At 35.5% G+C, this 19581-nt stretch overlaps 1 protein-coding gene across 2 annotated transcripts in view; it reads right to left on the bottom strand.

The window, feature by feature from the left end:
* Nucleotides 1-19581, bottom strand: part of Dhx36 (DEAH (Asp-Glu-Ala-His) box polypeptide 36) — a 42201-nt gene continuing 22620 nt past the window's right edge. For both annotated transcript variants that reach the window (XM_005393058.2, XM_013518656.1), the window contains exons 14-25: nucleotides 18804-18868; nucleotides 17992-18135; nucleotides 15660-15777; nucleotides 14952-15050; nucleotides 10773-10946; nucleotides 10507-10593; nucleotides 9308-9391; nucleotides 7502-7601; nucleotides 7320-7410; nucleotides 5193-5313; nucleotides 3807-3959; nucleotides 1-3492 (exon numbers count right to left, since the gene is read on the bottom strand). In XM_005393058.2, the coding sequence (XP_005393115.1) occupies nucleotides 3307-3492; nucleotides 3807-3959; nucleotides 5193-5313; nucleotides 7320-7410; nucleotides 7502-7601; nucleotides 9308-9391; nucleotides 10507-10593; nucleotides 10773-10946; nucleotides 14952-15050; nucleotides 15660-15777; nucleotides 17992-18135; nucleotides 18804-18868 (1422 nt within the window). In that variant the 3' untranslated portion in view covers nucleotides 1-3306. The remainder of the gene's footprint in view (nucleotides 3493-3806; nucleotides 3960-5192; nucleotides 5314-7319; nucleotides 7411-7501; nucleotides 7602-9307; nucleotides 9392-10506; nucleotides 10594-10772; nucleotides 10947-14951; nucleotides 15051-15659; nucleotides 15778-17991; nucleotides 18136-18803; nucleotides 18869-19581) is intronic.

The following is a 19581-nucleotide window of genomic DNA, read 5'->3' on the forward strand; positions in this document are numbered from 1 at the left end:
ACGTGTTCACAGCAGCTTTATTTGTAACACCAAAAGAACTGAAAATAAGACAAATATCCACCAATTGGTGAATGAATACATGTAAAAACATAATGAAATACTAAACAATTAAAAGAATTACTAGTATATGCAATAACATGAGTTATCTCAAAAGATTTAAGTGGAAAATGTTAGCCATAAAAACTGAGTATGATTCCATGTAAAGGTCTAGAAAAGGGAAAACGAGTAACAAAAAGCAGATCAAGAGTTGTCAAGGGGGCCGGGATACAGCTCAGTGGCACAAGTGTCTGACTGGCAAACACAGTCTTGAGTTCAATTCCCGGTAGCAAAAAAAAAAAAAAAAAGTTGTCAAGGGGCAGAAGTGGGGAAAGGGAATTGCCTGCAAAGGGAAACAGAAGTTTTGGGTTTATGAGTGGGAAAAGAGATTTTAAATAAAAAATTAAAAAGCATAATGTGGTGGTATTAATTACATAACTTTATACAGCTGACAAAATTCATCAAATTATACATTTGAATTGGTTAACTTCATCATGTATAAAATAATATCTTAAACCTTAAAAAAGCACAAAAATATATAAAAATGTAACAACGGTAGCATGATTTACTTTGTTGAATTTCCAAAATATTACTCAATGAAGATGTACTGTTTTAAAGACAGATTGTTTTAAAGTCATTTAAAAACAATTCACATTATTATGAATACAATGAATATACAATATGACCACACTTACATACAAATAAATATAAACCCAGAGCCGAGGATGGGAAGAAATTTACCACAATTTATTCTGGGTTAGAAGGTAGTAAAATAAATTCCCTTTAAAGGTTTTCTACAATTAGTAACTTTTAGAGTGGACTTTGTTTTTAACAAGCAGCAAAAATACAGAGTAACCTGCAATTAGCTGGAATAAACTTATTCTGAGCTTTTGCTCAAATGAGTTAGGAAGGCATCATATGCACGCATCCTTTATGCTTTTAAACATTATTCACTTTTCCCTCCACAAATGTGTCAGTCATTTTTTCAAGTTATTCTCTATAATGATCAGAATGGCAAGGCAAGGTTTTCTTAATTTTATGTCTTACTTTAAGACAGTAAAGAACAAATGCTGTTTAGACTTGACAGTATGTTCTCCATTTAGCAATTGCTAGTTTATAAATAAAAGAAACAAATAGCACCTTTAATTAAAATTTTCATTCTGATCAGCAGTGCAGCAGTGAAAAATCGAAGTGACTATCTGATCTCTGTGGACGCCTCACTTACTAATCCTTAAGGGACACTTCTCTCATTCATGTGTTCCCATTGCAAACACAGAATCAAGTAATCTTATTTTTTTCTTTTCTGAAGAATCTTTTAATTCTTTCTTCCAAGAAAGAATTTTCCATTTAGGTCAAAGGACTATGAATTTAAATTGGATAATAAAAAGCACAAACCTAAATATTGTTATAAAGCAAACAGGGCCTGATGATCACCTTGACTTTAGGAGCAGAACTAACATGCTGCAGTGTTGTGACATGCCTCGAGGGAATTCAGAGAAACCACTTTGGAAGACCAGCAGGCACAGGACACAGAGCACCTTTACCCCCTTCGCAGGCAGCGGTAGGTGGCATACGTTTCTGAAATGGAAACAGTAGCAGAACCAGTGCTGTGAACAGATCCGTGTTGCATTATCAATACCTGTCCATCATTGTATGATGCTCCAATTCCTTTTATTTCCTTGCATTTACTGGAAGGCAAAATAAAATCTGCATTCCTTAGGGTACAGCAGGGTGCAATTCCTGTTTCCTTTTGTAATATATCCAGTAGTACTATTTTCACACCTTTAGACATTAAGGATCCAAACTGTTATACAGCGTAATAAATGCAAGAAAGCGGCTTGAGCAAACGCTTGATGGGTAGGACGGCTTGGTTAGTATCATCTCTGCTATATTAAACATACCCTTTGAAAGTGGCTTACACAATGAAGGACACATTGACGTCCACATGTACGGCAACTGGAGAGCTGGTTAATTCTGCAGTTCTCCAGCATTATCAAGGACTCTGGACAGTTCCACCTTCTTACTGAGCCATCCTCAAGATACGGTTGTTCGTTTTCTTGTGACCACAAGTGGTTACAGAAAGGCCAAATTACCAGATTCAGACGAGGCACTGTCCAAAGAGGGCAGTTTCCTCCATGAAGTTTATAACTAAGAAAAATCCTTCTCAGACATCCCCTTGTAGAGTGCTCCTCACCTGCCACTGGCAAGACAGATTCACTCGTACTCACACCTCTCTAATTACTTTTTAAGGGGACAAAGACCACATCATTGGCTCCTAACAGCTGTGCAGAGATACTTGAAACAAGCAATAAGGAAGCGATAAAATGGCTGCAACCAATAGTATTTGTCCCAGTTTGACAGGGCTGCAAATGCACAGTACAAGTCACACTAGATTCTGCTGGCTAAGAAGGTAAGGGACTGAACAAAATAATGTAACAGATTATTCTACATTTAAAAAAATTTCAGAAACAAATAATAACTAAGATTCGTGAAATTTAGCATCAGGCGTTAGTCTATGTACTTTACATGTATTAACGTATTTAATCCCCCGAATTTTTATCTGTACTTTAGATTAAGGAAAAAAGAACAGAAAGGCTAAGTACTTGCCCACGACATTTAGAACGTGACTGAGTGGAGCCTTGACCCTAGGTAATCAACTCCAGACTCGTGTTCTCAGTTGCTACTCCGTGCTGCAAAGGGCAATGAAAAGGGCTGTGTATCTACTAAACAGTAAAAACCTCAAGTAAAGAGATAGGTGAAGACATAGAAACCAAGCGTGAAATCAGCAGAGATTTACACACTGTACATTTTATTAAATACTGGGCTTTATTACAACTTACTTCTGATAAAACTTTCTTATAAAAAAAACATGGTTGCCTTATAATTCTTAACCTGACACTTTCCGGCTAACCATTTTGTTTTTACTGATTCTATACTTAATGATCATGGGCGGAAAATTAATTTCATATAATGGAACAAAGGAATTCTTCAGTGGTGCAATCAATACTCAATACATACAAGGGAAATGCTCGCAAAGTATGGACATGACCACAACAGAGGCTGTGATCAGAGGACACAGTGCTTTTTACAGTACATTTACAGTAGCTACAGACGACACCGTGAAGCCATGCACATGAAATCTTCACTACCTACTACAGGTTTCTACCTTACACTGGAAAATTATGTCTCCAGGTTTGGCATTTAGCCAAAACTTAAGCAATGGGAAAAATGGCTGACAAACTGGCTTCTCAGACCATCACAGAAGAGTTGTCAGCTGTAATAGCCATCCTGGACTCGTGGTGGGAAATTCCTGGGAGTTGCCTTTTCCTGTGTTTTGATCAAGTCTATAATAGCTGACAGTACCGCACAGTCTCTGGACTTAGTGTCTTTCCAGTCTACAGGATGAGGACTTTCGATCTTCTCTTGAAGAAGCGTATCCAGTTCCTTTCTTAAGTCCTAAAGTTGGAAAAATCATGCATAGTCAACACAGGCTGATATATTTGCAAATTATATAATAGATAAAACTGACTTTCTTTAGCTGGTACCGCATTGTAAAAAGTTCAAACTTTAATCTTAATGATCATGTAGAATAGTTGGTCTGTTAATACCTCAAAAAGTAATTTGGAAAAACTGAAAAATCAATTTCTTAACACAATTTTCTCTGTTGAAATAAAGCAAGAAATGTCTAATGTATCAAAACCTTGTAGCAAAACCACATGGCCACATGCTGACTTGTATGCAGACCGAAAGAGAATTATGTAGTCAGTCACCTTAACAAGATGGGCAATTCTTGCTGGAGACTGAAATATAATCCATTCATCTACAGCAATAGTCTCCTGATCATTATCCTTCTGGATGGAAATATCACCTCCAAAGAACAAGAGACAATATGGGGAAACTTCCGTGCAGTCATACAAGTATATCTGTAATGAGAAAGTGTATTATTACATTCAGCAGTGCAAAAGGATCATTCCTACATTAACAATATCACCCGTTAGTAGCTTCCTTCTAAAACGAACAGCAACATGTTCAGGACGGGGCCATAATGCTTATGGCTCACGGTCAGGCGGCTCCAAGTTGAATGCGTTACACTCCTGCTTGCTTGAATTACTGGTGGTACACGTGCGACTGCCCATGCTGCCCGTGAACTGCCAGGCCTGCATGCTGAAGGTGCTTCAAGCCGGTGGGAATGTTTTAGTTTGCTAGTACGTTATGCAGATTAATTCTGAATGTTTTAAATGAACCATTCTTTATTTGGAGAATATATAGGTTTTATGTTTTCGTTTTAACTTGAAATATACCACTACTCCTTTGAGCAAGATGTTTTGTAAGTGTCAAAACAAAAATACTACAGCTGAAATTATTTTTATGTATATATTCAGTATACAAGAAATTACCTCATGTTCTAAAGTAGAAAATAAACAGAATCCTACTTAATATTCTGACTTATAAAGCGAATACTAACATACCAACAAAATCCTTTATACACTATAAACTTCTACAAACTGTAAAATGCCAGGATTTGTTTTTCTGGAGAGGTGATACTAGAGATTAAAGCCAGGGCCTCAGAACTGAACTACTTCTCCAGTCCTTTTCTTCTTTTTAGCTTTGAGACAGCGTTCAATCAAGTCCCTAAATTGTCCAAGACAGGCTCAAAACTTGCAGCCCTTCTGCCTCAGTCTCTTAGCATGCTGGGTTACAGGTGTGCAGCGCTACACTTGGCTTAAAATGTCAGGAATTCCCCCCCACCTTTTTAAAGAAGTTTTTTGAGACAGGGTCTCATTGTGCAGTCCAGGCTGCCCCTAAAACCACTATGTAGCTCAGGCTGACCTCCAACTCACAGGAATCCCCCTGCCTCAGCCTGGATTACAAGTGTCCATCATTAATGCCTGGCTCTAAAATGTCGGCAAAAACTAAACAAAATAAAATGTCACTAATTCTTGAAAATGGTATTTGAAAGGAAATCATATAAACCAAATAAATGTCTTATTTTATGAAAATACAAGGATTCATCAAAACATATTACAACATAAAAATATAGGTTACCTGCTTAAGGAAAAAAGTTGTAATTTCTGTCAGAGAAAAAAGCTGCTTACAATGACAAATATCCCATTACTGGTAGTTCACATCCACAGTAATTTCAAATGCTCACTTACACTGCTTGTTCTCATCTTTAAATGGTAGATGAGCCAGTTGTAATGGAAGTCTGTTTGCTCCACATTAACAGATTTAGGATGAATAGAAACCAGGCCGTCCGTTTTTGTGTGAACTTTCACCCTTTATAAAAGTTAACATGCAGTCTGTTACAAGAAATTTTCTAAGGAATTAATTTTGTCTTCAATGCATCAAAACCTAACAGCGGATGGAGTAAAAAGCAAACACGTCACAGAATCTAAATCAAAACAAAAACTTCCACAGATATGTTCATTTTTGCAAAGTATAAATTTAAGAGTTTATATCCGAAGAAAGCAGAATTTTCTTAATGATACAGAGAAAAACATCAGGTAAAGACTAAATATAAGTACTCAATCATATAACTAATCCCTTGCAGGTGTAATTACTCAACATACTGGAAAGTGACAGAACACTCCTTGAATATGTTAACATATACTATATCACTGAGGATGAAGAATGGATACTTTAAATAATTATTAAGTGATTCAGACCAATAGAACAATCTAAATATTTCACTATGATAGTAACAGTATTAAAAAACAGTCCTTGATTTATATAGTAACTTCAGGAAATGATCAATTTAAAAATTTCAGTGTATCCAGAAGAACATAAAATTAAAAACTGACCATCTGTGTTTTTTTTTTGTAAAACTGATTTAAAAGAATCTAAAAATGTTTTAGTAGTCCCACACATAAATCCAATTCAAAAAAGAAATATCTGAAATAAATGTATTGTGGTACAATTTAGTTCAATCTTCCAATTCTCAGAGGTATTTTAAAAGTTATTTTTAAACAGTAATTTTCTGTAATTAGACAAGACCATAGGAACTAACGATCCACAAACTGTTAGTGGGCAAATCTCTATAGAGGACCAGATACAGTAAGTACTCTGAGCTTTAGGAGCTCTACAAATTGTCACAATACCCAGCCCTGCTAGAATAGGAGGAAAGCAGACAGGTAACACATGAATGAATGGATATAGGCTGTGTTTCAACAAAAATTTATAAAAATCCTTTTAGCCAATAAGCCAAAATCTGTTCACCCCCTATAGTCTAGACAAAACAAAGCACCAATCCAAAGAAAGCTATGTTTTTTCAGAAAGCCCTTGCAGGACGGTAGAAGATAATGAACTATTTTTATTTTAAACAGTCTCTCTGTTAAGTTAGTTCTAAAGCTAGATATAAAGGAAAAAAAAAATCTGGCAAAGTGTTAATATCAAAAAAGTCCTCTGCAACTTAAAATATGGGCAGTTCAAACATGATTATAATTAATTTATTTACCCATAATCTTACACCTTAAAATAAGGCTTCCCAACCTCAGCACTACTGACACTGAACTGGGCAGTTTTTAGCTGTAGGGAGCTGCCTGTACATTATGGGATGTTTAACGGTATCCCTGGCCTCTATCTAGTGCAAGTTCATCACACCACCCCAGTTATGACGACCATATAAATACTGCCAGGAACAGTCAAATATGTTGGGGTGGGAGAAGGGGGTTGCAGGGGGGTTGGTCACTTCCACTGAAAACCTGCTGCGAAGTACTGCATGCTGGTCCATCTCTGCACATGCTCACACTTACAAAGTCCAATCTTTTCATTTAGAATCAGCTCTAATACTTTACATGTTACTACACAATGACTGTTTCATATGTCTACCTATAAAAATGTCATAAATATGGAATTATAAAACTGTAATTTCTCCTTTGCTACTAGATATATACAACTGTTAAAAAATATGTGGAACTAGTCTCTTAGGATAGTATTTCTCAAAATGTGTACATATCAACACACTGAACCACTGACTATTTTAATAACCTGATACATAATTCTCATCTAGACTGCTTTCCAAAAGAGTGGTAGCAATTCACAAACCACCAGCCATCTGTGACTTTCAGTACCTCTGTACCCTTTCTAGAATCCGCTTAGTTACTAGGCTAAACTATGTCTTCTCATATCCAGCTACTATCAAGGTTATTTGCAAGTAATTTAGTAGTCATGAATAAGGTCCAAATATAAATACAAACAAATAAGTATAAAAGCCATGTTGCCACAGAGGATTTCAAAAATTCAGAGAGAATTATATGTAATTCATAATAATCTTCAATGCTTACATTTTTCTTTTTTTACCCAAATTTAGTCGGATTTTAGCAACTTTGGGATATAAACCAGCACAGATGACAGCTTTAATTATCTTCTCATTATCTATTGGGAATGGAAGGGCAGAAACAAAAAAGTAAAATACCAAGACAACTGACAAAATGGCAAGTTACTGACACTGTGTTTCCTGGCGTACCTGAGTTTATATTAGCTTTTGGATCTTTAGGGTTTCTACTGCTTACAAATCCAGCTGCAAGAAGATGCTCAGCAAACTGCCCTTTCATGTTATGCAGCATCTACAGGAGCAACGGCAACGAACAGAATTAGCACACACATGAGGAAAAACGGCATGCGGAGTAAGTTCAGTATAAGCTTTCCCGCCTCTACAAAAACTTGCAAAACTGTGATGTTTCCAAAAGATGTCAGCAAACTACAAACGCCTGTTTTTGTCAATAAAGTTTTACTAGAACACAGTCACACCCACTAACCTACATGTTGTCTGTGGTCTCTTGTACTAAATAGAGATAAAGGCTTAAAAACGAGACTACATGGTTTGCAAGCCTACAGTACAATGTAGTCTTTTATAAAATGGTTTGTATACTATACGGAAAAATCATAAGGATAACTCTATTTTGAAAAATTCACTAATGTAACTCTAAATTCCTCTTCACCTCATATTTCAAAAAGTAGAAAAACACAAAGAAAATAAGCAATATCCATTTGTATTAGCAACAACTACTTATTGGTAACACAAGGGCACATAGGTTTGTTTTAAAGAAAAATTATAATTTTAGTAAAACTAATGCATGGCTCAGTATAAAGCTTTTAAGAAATAGAAAAATATCAATGAAGAATCTTCTCTCATCTCAGTAATCAATGATCTCCGGAAAGAAACACTCGTTCTAGGTAAGCAAACTGCAGACACTCACCAGGCATATCTAACTAACAAAATCAGAAAAAAATGTATCCACAATGAGATCAGTCTTAAATACTGTTAAGGGTTGTTTTTAAAAAAATCTTTTAATCAACTTTCATTCAATTTAAAGAAGTTACGTAGAAAAAAAGTAACTGGCTAGATGAATCTACATTTTTCACATTCACAACATATATTTTCTAAAGAAGTATTTGCTAAGCTTAAAAGATTACAAAACATAAAGCTGGTCAAATGTAAGTATATATCCCTTTTATAAAGATGTAACTTTAGACTCCTCACCAAATTTTCCTACAGACGATTCTCTTGGCCACCTCCTGATTTTCATTACCATTATACTGTTCAGGATAACAATCTTTACATTCTCTTCTGTATGTACAACTCTCACCACAACTTTATGTTAGTTCTGCATTTAAACAACTTCAACTCTACACTATTAGCTGACTCAGCATGCATTTTCCATTCCTGAAGTCTTCTGATTTCTTAATAGGCAGCATTTAATTGTTAATAAGTTTTTTTGAGCTCAAAGGAACAGTATTTCTTGGATGCTTTGATCTTTGGCCTTAGACTTGCATCAGGATCTTGATACCATATTCTCAAGTTAACACTTGGATTCAGCCCTCTACCTACTTCTGGCTCATTTTATTTTTTCCTTTCAGAGAAATGTTCTTTTATAATTCTTCGAGTAACAATCAATCACACAGTATCTCTATGTAGAGGCACTACTGTGAGAAGATAACACACATTCTTATTAAGCTATTCCTTATCAAGAAAGTTATGGTATCTGCTCCTGAAGTATGCCAAGGCCCATTCTCTTTTTCTCTTTTCCTCTGCCTGTAGTATCCTGCAGAGACTACAGAAATGTACCCTTAGAAATAAGCCCTCATGTCACTCACTTTTCACTTTGCCAATTAGGCATTTTTGATTACATATATTAAGAGTCTTGATTCAGACATAAGAATATACGTTGTGCATATTTATCCTTTTGCTATAGATAGAAAAGCACAAAATAAACACATACGCGCTCTGATCTAGCGTATGCAGTAATTAATTTAAAACAATCAACGTTACCTGCAGTGTGTTTGAAGACAGAAAATATTCCCAGCAATAGTCTTTCTCACATCTGAAACCGCGTCGCTTAGCTTCCTCCCATCCCTATGGGACCAAGGAAGAAATCTATTTGTATTGTCCTCACAGCAGATTGTTTTTAGTTTTATTTTTGCACACTTTAATCTTCCACATTCAAAAATTCAAAGAATTTTAAAATTTACAAACGGGGGCTGGGGATATAGCTCAGCGGCATAAGCGCCTGTTTGGCAGCTGCAAGGTCGTGAGTTCAATTCCCAGTACCGCAAAAAAAAAAAAAAATTTTACAAACTAAAAAAAAAAAAAACCAAATTTCTCATGAGTCTGATCCTTAAAAGAAACTGCCATGAAACACTGGTGTTTTTGACACGTAAGCACAGGCTATTTAGTAATTCTGTATTTTTTACAAAACGACATCATACTGTACACGAACTATCAATCCAAAAGAACACACCGCTAAATTTAACGCTATTACATTTTCAGCTTCATAAATGTTTTTCTTAGTTGCAAAAAGAGGAAAATGGGGAAAGAGAAGACAGATTACATAAATCCAAGGGAAAAGAAAAAAACCCAGTTTCCATAGTGAGCACTACAAAATACAACGTAGGTGAGCGGCGGCAAACCTACGGCACACGCCACGGTGGGCTGTTCATCACCACTGGGGCTCTAAAACGTTTGCCATTACTGATGTAGGGTGCTGTAAAAAGCTACTTCCTCTCAAACCCAGATCACACTCAAATTGTATAAAGACGGATAGCAGCTATCTCGGATAACCTTGGCTTTTGGAAGAGAAAACATCTACCTAACTGAATTATATGCATAATTATGATGGCTGATCAAAGTGTTACATCTGAATATAAAACTAGTGAGATTATTAATGGAGACAGAAAGGTAAGATGTAAAAAAACTGTAAAATATAAAAAATTTAAACAGTTCATTTGTTTTATTCTTACCAAACACAAATCAGGCGTTTATTCTAAAAGAGTAAATATAATGAGCTATTACAAAATTTAAAATGAATTAGCTATTCTTCAAATAATCACTTACTTTTAAATATTCTCAGCAATTTATTCCTGGTATGTGTAATATAGATGTTTTTAAAGGTTAACTACGTCCCTATTCTATTATCAGTGTTTCAACTGAACAAATCTGTCCAAATCTAGAGCAAGAATTTTTTTTAATACCTCAAACGCATTCACAACTGTCAGGTGATCACTTCTCGTTTCCTTTGCTAATTCCTTTCTTCTTGCATCTGCAATCTTTTCTTTTCCCTAAGAAAAAAGAAAAAAAAGAAAAGATAATGGCAATTTAAACTTTTCTGACACTAAAATAAAAATATCCTAATTAAAAAGCTCATAAAAATGTACTGATAAAATTTTTTAGAAGTACCTAAAGCAACAGCTACTTTTAGCATCTAAATGCGCTCAGATGCTACGTCCCTACTCCTTACCAGTGGAATGACAAAAGGGTCTTTGAAGCTGAGGCTTGCAGCGATGGTGAGTACTGGGTCTAAGCAGCAGAAAAGAGCTCCAAAAAGAATCATTTTCCCAATGTGTGGCTCAACTGGCAGTCGTGCCAAGTGGACTCCAAGAGGTGTCAACTCTTCCTGTTTATCCAAAGCATTCTGTAAAGGAAGACTACTTTTAAAATAAGCATGGGAAAGCACTACGATTAAAGCCATTTTAGTTTATTTAAGAAATGTAACTAGTCACTACTCATTTTCTTAAACCCAAATGCGGGGATAGTGCAATCTTCAACTGCTATTTCATTTTCCCTTACTGTTCTGCTACAGCTTTTTTCTATCAAAAAATAACTTCTGATGTTAGCAACGGTTAAAAACTTATCTAAGCAAAAACAAAATTAATCCACAACTTGGCATAACTGGAAATGTAACAAGAGAAATAAACTAGCAAACCTTTAGTAAAATAAAGAAAACCAACCACAAAAGCACAAGAGTGGCAGAAAAAACAGAAAGATACAGTGATAGATAGTTGGGTGAAACACACAAACCCTAGATTTTGCTCCTTTAGGTACAATGAGACAGGAAGACAAAAGAAAAGGGAAGTGTCTAGAACCCTGGGAATTGGAAATGACTTGTGCTCAGGCTCCCTAGGTAATCTGGTCCAACCACAGCCCTGAGTACCGCTCAATAAGCAAGTGAAGGTACCAAGGCAAAAGCAAAAGATCTGTAAAAATGACAAATCTAGGATTGGGGAAGGCAGAGAGATTCAAGGAGGTTGAAGTTGGTGTCTTTCCCTGGCAGAAACAACAAACATCCTCTCTGGAAGAAACTATCACCCCAGCCTTTAGATTTTTATCTACAAATAAATTTGTAAACAGAATTTCAGTACACAAAATAACTAAGTGCACAAGAAAAAAATACAACAAAGAAATAATTTTTTAAAGCCCATAAATATCCATTAGACATAAATTTCTAAATATCATGATCTTATAAAAACTCAAAGAGAATAAAATTATAATGCTTGATTAGTTCTTGAGCCTACCCAATCTTGATACCTAACTTTGACAGTAGCATTTGAAGAAAACTACTAAATAGTTTACACATTAAAAAGACAAAATACTGTAATGCCAAACTGAATCCAAGTAGCTGGGTTTATTTCAGGAATTAAACTAGTTCAACATTTGAAATATCAATGCAATTCATTACAACAACAACAAAAATTACAAATAGAAAAACTCTACATGTAGGTATTAGGTGATACACCATGTTCTGTTATGTAAGACATTATAAATATGTCAAATCTCCCCAAACTGATAATTAAGGCAGTGTGACACCAGCTCACGAGAAAAACAGACCAATATGCAAATTCACAGACACTTTGTCAAAGGGTTCAGCAGAGATGGATGAATTTTTCTGTAGCAGTGATGGAGAACCTTTTATATCTTTCATTGATAAACAGCCCGCCACGGCACATATGCTACAGGTTCACCACCACTGTTCTACAGTATTCCATCCATCAGACCTATGTCTATAAAAGCTGAAGACTCCGGCCTATGGATTACACAGCTACATGTGAAGGACAAAATAATAAAGTTTAAAAATAAAACTTCGTGATCCCAGAGTATGCAGATTTCTTTTGGGGTAAAAACCAGTAACTTTTTAGACTGATATATCTGACAGCATTAAAACATTTTCTTGATAAGAAACTTTAAAAAGAGCAAAGAAGAAAATATATACATACAATACACAACTGATAAAAGGCTCCGATCAATAGTACACAAAAAATATATAATAATCTACAACCTAACAGGAAAAACCGGCATCAATAATATATAGCAAAGATTTCCAAATACGCAATTAACATGAAAAGCTGCTCATAAATTCAGTAACAATCATGGAAATGCAAATTAAATTAAAAAATTAAAATATCTAGATACCTACTAATGCTGTTCCTCCCACCTACCTAGAAAAAATCCTACATCCTTCATGAGTTTGTATAAAGTTCACAAAATTGGCAAAATTTAACAAGCCTTTACAAACATGCTGTATGACAAACCAAGTACAGATTACCAACGGTCAGGACAGAAATTATGATAGAGGTTATCTTGAGGACAAAGGGTCCTGGAAGTAACTGGAAGGGCACACGAAGGGGGCTTTTTGAGTATGTTCTTCACCTGGGTAATTATTACGCAATACTGCCTTCGTCAGAAAGTAAGGGTATATATTTATTCCCACTTTTCCTGGATGTGCATGCTGTATTTCAAAATAAAAAGTATTCTAAAAAACTGTGGGTCTCATCCCACAATTGGCAAGTATTTGCTGGCAGATATGGCAAATATTTGCTGTCCTTTTCATGTATTACCTGTAAATGACAGACTTGCTCTTTTATTCCGTTAGGAGAGAGGAAACCGCTGCACTTGGGCCTCAGAGTTGAGGCGTGTCCTCTGGTTGCCCATCTGTACTATTCTCTGCTCACCACCTACCTCTCAGCATGACACTGCACCAGCTAAAAGTCTGGCTGCGAGGAGCGGCCAACAGTAAAACCTCACTACTTCCTAAATTCCAGTGATCTCACTAAATCTAATCCAAATTCCAGTGGAGATGGTTAGTAACTTACAACGTTTTTTCATTTAAATAGCTATTATATTAAGAGATATGATGTTCCAGTATGTCTACATCATCAAAATTGGACGGCTCCCCAAAAAACCTGTGAAATATTTAAAACATGTCTTTGACTAACTGTAATCCAACCCTAACCAAGAGAACTTATAAAAGACAGAAATATTCGATATTTGTGCTGCCCAGTAAGGTAGCCACATGTGTTACTGAGCATCTGAAATGTGTGATAAGAATTGAGACACTGAATTTTTAATTTAATTCAGTTTAACTTGCTATACAAAGGCTGCAGGTGTAGCGCACAGTTGACCTCACGGTAGATCTCTCTGTGCTTTTCTCTTTACTGTGAGCATTAACTCAACAAGTTCTGCTCCTTTCTTAATATGGTCTTATACGAGAGTGATGCCTAAGTGGTCGCTTAAAACTGGAACTAGCATCTCAAAAAAAAATCACAGGTTGAGGACTTACGCATTTTGGACAATGGCTATTTTGTTAGTATTCCTTTAAAAGAAATTAAAGAGTTGCCCTTATAAAATATCCATAGTATCATTAATTTACCTGAATTTGACAAAAAACATTGATAGGAAAAGTAGACTAAGCCAAGTTTGTTTCAAGAATATGTATAAAAATCAGCAACTAAAGAATTTAAAATTTCATGTATTTTAGATCAGGCTTGCAGTAAAAAAAAAAAAGTATAGAAAAAGCCTAATAGTAAAAGAACATGCCAAAAGTATGGTCTTATAACTTCCTAATTAATACCTCATATACTAAGCCAAAGTCTAATAATAAATCAAATTTGATATTTTAACATTTATTGATCTACTGACTTACATGCTTTAATACTAAGCTGGAATTTAAAGAAAAAAAAGAAGTGTGGAGATTCCTCAAAAAACTAAAACTAGAAATTCCATTTGACCTAGCCATTTCCCTTCTAAGTGTCTTCCTGAAAGTGTTAATGCATACTCATGTTTATAGCAGCACAAGTCATAACAGCTAAAATCTTGGGGCTGGGGATTTAGCTCAGCGGCAAAGCACCTGCCTGGCAAGCGCAAGGTCGTGAGTTCGATTCCCGGTACCGGAAGAAAAGACAAAAAAAAAAATAATAATAATAACAGCTAAATCTCACAAGCAGCCTGTATGTCCATCACGAGGTGAATGGATAAAGAAAATGTACACACAGAGTACTGTGTGTACATTTCCAGTTACTTTTACTGTTTCTGCCATACAGAAAGATAAACAAGTCACTTGCAGAAAAATGGACGTACCTTGAGACCGTAATATTGAGTGAAATAAACCAGACAAACAAGTTTAAATACTGCATGGTTTCTCGTATATGGAAAGCCCAAAATATAAATAAAGAGCAACATAAAAGACAGATAATAGGAAGCAGGGAGACAGATCTTTCTCACAGTGGAAGAGCAAGAGATGGACGTGGTAAGAAGGGAGGAAAAGGGGATTAAACAAGGAATTCCGACGTACATGTACGCATACTACACGAGAGTGTAAGCATTATGCACTACAACACGTATTACTGAAAAAAATCAAACTTGCCAGTTCCATCAGATGTCTTATGGAGAGCAACACAGCCTCATTTGACGGTGGATCCATTAACCTACTCAGAAAATAAGCAATTCCACCCAGCCTTAGAATCTGTGGGGAAGACAAAATAATTAAGCATAAATAATATATTGACATAACAATTTAAACCACCAAAACTGATGAATCATTTTCAAGTTAGTTATTTTAGCAAATAAATTAAAAAGTATATCTGTGACTCTATAAAACATATTTAAAGGTCAATGTAATGCTATCTACCAGTAACTCTTGAAAAGCAGCTGATTAAAATCTCAAAAGTGGATTACTGATTATCTTCGAAATAAGGCTTAATATATCAAAATATGTAGGATGCAAAAAAATGCTAAGTAGTTTCTAACAGTGGATAGATAAATCTTAAGATGTAGTATCAGTAGGTAACATTTATTGAACATGTACTACATATCGTACTCCTCTAAGAATTTACCTGCAATTAGATAATCTGTCCAAGTTTCAGGGAGGATGTGGGATTCAAATATAGGAAGCTTGGCTCCAGAACAGCCCATAATTATACACTATGTAATAGACATCTGAGGAAGTTCAAATGGTTTGCTGGGACACGATAAAAAGTTCTTATAGATTACTACAGTAGCTTTTTCTATAAAAGATGTTGGAAATTAGAGTACTACATCCTATTTAAATTCTTCATTCTCCCACCTAATTTACCTTTATTTGCAAACAAAGTTCTTCCAAAGGAGTTCTCAAAATTTCTGGTAGTTGATAGTCATCTAGAAGACTTGCTCTAAGACCATTATACAGATGATAGCAATGACCAGGTTGAACTCTTTAAAAAGAAAGAAAAAGACAAAAAAAACCCTCAAAAGCATTATCAATGACTTTTTAGAACTCCAGAGAAAGGGAGTTTTAGAACTCCAGAGAAAGGGACTGAGAAGGGCAAGCAGCCAGTACCTCTTTCTTACAAGCCACAAAAGTGTTTCACATAATTAGTATTTCATTTCTATGAACCTCATTTCTTTCTTCCAACTTGTTCTGGAAAAACCCTGAAGCCTCTTTCCCAAGGTGTCAACTTTGGGGTTTTTTTGGTTTGTTTTTTGGACCCCGGTGTTTCTTTTTTAATTAGTATGCTGTATCATCACATTTATGAGGTATAGTGTTTGACATTTAGATAGATGCATACAACATGCACGGATCAAATCACGAAATAAGGCTTAATATATCAAAATATGTAGGATAAGGCAGTAATTGGCATTTCTGTCTCATTACTACTTTGAAGCCTTCAAGTGCCTCTGTTAGTTCTTCATAACATAAGTAACTCGGGGGCTGGGGATTTAGCTCAGCAGCAAAAGCGCCTGCCTGGCAAGCGCAAGGTCGTGAGTTCGGTTCCCGGTACCGGAGAAAAACAAAAAAAACAAACAAATAACATATGTAACGCTTTCCTATGAACTAGTCAGTCCGCTGTGCTACACAGCAGGAGAACTCATTCCTTCTAGCTAACTGCATTCTGATATCATATGTCAGTTTGTTTCATAAGAAACATGAGGTTCCCCAGCCCGGCCAGCGCTCTGGTTCCCTACTGCTGACAGATTCTGGATGACCGTGCTAAGTATGAACTGAGCATCTCAGGTCAAGATGAAGAGTTATAAACTCAAATGTGCCTGTAGATACATGGCATTATGTTGGCCTGTGTCATTTAAAAAGATTTTAAGCACTTTTTATTTAGTGACTTCTCAGAGGGACACTAGAAATTTCAGTTTCATATTGGCAACTAGTGACATGAGTGATAGCACTTTTCCAACAACGTTAAAGTCAGATGTGAAGAAATGACAGCAATTTATGCAGTATTCAAGCAGAGTAAATACTTCTATAGGCTTTTGCTGCTGTAAGAAAACACAAATTCTAAAAATTCTCGCAACAGGTCTATGTAGAATCATAACTATATAATGTGTCTCTATAGAAATCAAAAATACTCCCAATGAGGCACATGTGGTTGCCTCCAAAATGACCTCATCATTAGACTTTGCTAAAGGAACGACTAGGCCAAAACATCAACTGCACAACCTTAATAAACCACTTGGAAACCAACTCATCATAGGTAATCTGTGAAGATCATGCCAGTGGGTCAGAATTTTAGAGTGCAAACTCAAAGTGTTAACAAAATGGTTAGTAAAGCTTTCATTCAACTGTCTTTCTCTTAAATAGGTCTGTATCTGAAAATGAATGGGAGTCTTTTCTACTTTGTAGAGATAAAAGAAAAACTCTAATGCAGCTCCAGACATGATTCTATCATTTGCATGAATAAGAGTATGAAGTATGCATTAAAAGGAAGAAGTTCAAAGCAAATACTTTGTATTTTTCCTTAGCAAAGAGAGATTCTTATTTACTACATCAATGAAAAAAAAGTACTTTCCTGTGTTCACGTTGTTAACAACTGGTGAAAAATCAAATGGCTACCAAGTACACGGACTAGTAGGTAGATTGCCTGGACTCAAAATCTGGCTCTACTTCTACAAAATCTTGTGACGTCAAATTATTATTTTTTCTTTTTGTACTGGGAACTGAACTCAGGACCCTGAGCGCTGTTGAACTATATGACTGGCCCAAATTATTTCTCTGTATATTCATTTTCTTACTCTGAAAGTGGTGATAATAACCTATCTACCTCAGCACTCTAAGGAAGATTACACAAAGTTAATTACATTGAAAGGTTAGGCAATGATCAAACACGCACATAGCATGAGGTCTTATTAAGTACTATACATTAAAAAAAAAGAATGGAAAAACCATCTGCAGCATAAAGAATCTAATTTAAATGAACTAAGAAACTAAAAATAAAACATCTACAAATCAGCAAATGTGGCAGATACTTTCCCAAATACTATTAACTACAACAATTTTCTCATTTAAAACTGTGCTGTATTAAGTTTAAAATACGGAAGCTAACTCTTAGTAAGTAATATTTTTAAATCATAGTGACATATCTTGCTACAGGAAAAGTTTTGTGGGCTTCTAAATGCTTTGGATAAGGGTCCCATCTTACCTTCCAGCTCGGCCTTTCCTCTGCTTGGCATTGGCTTTGCTAACCCACTCAGCAGACATTGTACTGATGTTGTTCTGAGTATCAAAGTGTGTCTCTTTAATTTTTCCTCCATCTATCACAAAAACTACATCATCTATGGTAATGCTGTTTGGAAAATAGATACAAAAATATTAAAAACACATCGAATCACCATTAGCCTGTAGCAAGTCTATAGATGGCTTTTAGAGAATTATTACCACTCCTCTCATATTTACCAGCGCTATAGGGAGCAGGCAACTAGTGGACGGCCGCGTGAGTAGCTCACAGTGCCGACTCTGAAGGCCGCGTACTAAACTCTTACTTGCCCACGGCCAGACTCTGTAGCCTTCTCAGTATTTTCCTACGCTTAATAATGTGGGTCCCCCGAATGCCACGGTTTAATACCAGATCTATAAAATAATCTTTTCAGTGACTAAGCTATATATAGCACCTTAAGGGTATAGAATCGTTTTAAGTAACTAATTATCAAATAATATCCCCGGCAACCAGAACCAAACTGACCCAAGTTCCTGTGCTTCTTTAAAAAGCATTGAAAAAAAAAAAAAAACCCACTTAAAAGGCCATGTTGATGAAAAGGGCTAAAAGAGTAGCACAGGTTAAAACAAACAAAACCAAAAAATAAAGCTATGGTTACTACCATGACTAAGTTTAAAAGAAAGAACTTTAAGAAACTACAAGCATCTTGTACAGAAAAAAAGATATGGTATACTAGTCATTTACAGGGCTTGAAACTTCCGTATGTATCAATAATTTACACTGAAAACTATTTTTACCTAGTCTCTGCGATGTTGGTGGCAATTACTATCTTCCGAACACCAGGAGGAGTTCTTTTAAATACCTGTAAGAATGAAGACATTAAAATCCTAAGCGTACATTAATTTCTGTTACATATTATTGTAATTCAGATTCCATTCATTTTTAGTACTCTGTTCAATCACTAACATATGTATCTATTTTTAGTTATATTTGTAAAATAAATATACATCACTATAAATCTTAAATCAGCTTACAGATTTCAAAAAAATTTGAATTTATGGAACATAGTTCAACAAAAGAAGGAGGTACAGAAAAAAAAGTTTAAAGATAACAACTGTGAGGTAAAACCTACACAGGTAAGATCACCAAGGCCCAAGCAATCAAAATGGATGTCAGTTGGCTGAACCATTATATAATTTGCAATTACACTGGAGTAATAAAGCAAAACCAGCTCTTCAGATAATGAACCCTACAAATAATTCTGTCTACCGCTGATAATGCAACCAAAGAAGGAAGACATATAGTCAAGTACCACTGGCTACAATGCAAAAGAAAGGCATACACCTATCCATTCATTTATAAAAACAGTAATTAAAGAAGAAAAATGTTTCCTGGCCAGGTCACATACTCTCCAACAAAACAATACATACTTTACTAGTTTTGGGGATAAAGACTGAAGTACCTATACACTAAATACTCTTTCTACATTTGGGATCAAAAGTTCATTCTTTCCCTCTTTCCCTCATATATGGACTCTGTAACTCATTTAGCTGCCTGAGTCTTAACCAGACCTAA

This window comes from Chinchilla lanigera, unplaced genomic scaffold, assembly GCF_000276665.1.
Source record: "Chinchilla lanigera isolate Chin_1 unplaced genomic scaffold, ChiLan1.0 scaffold00047, whole genome shotgun sequence".
Taxonomy (NCBI): Eukaryota; Metazoa; Chordata; class Mammalia; order Rodentia; family Chinchillidae; genus Chinchilla; species Chinchilla lanigera.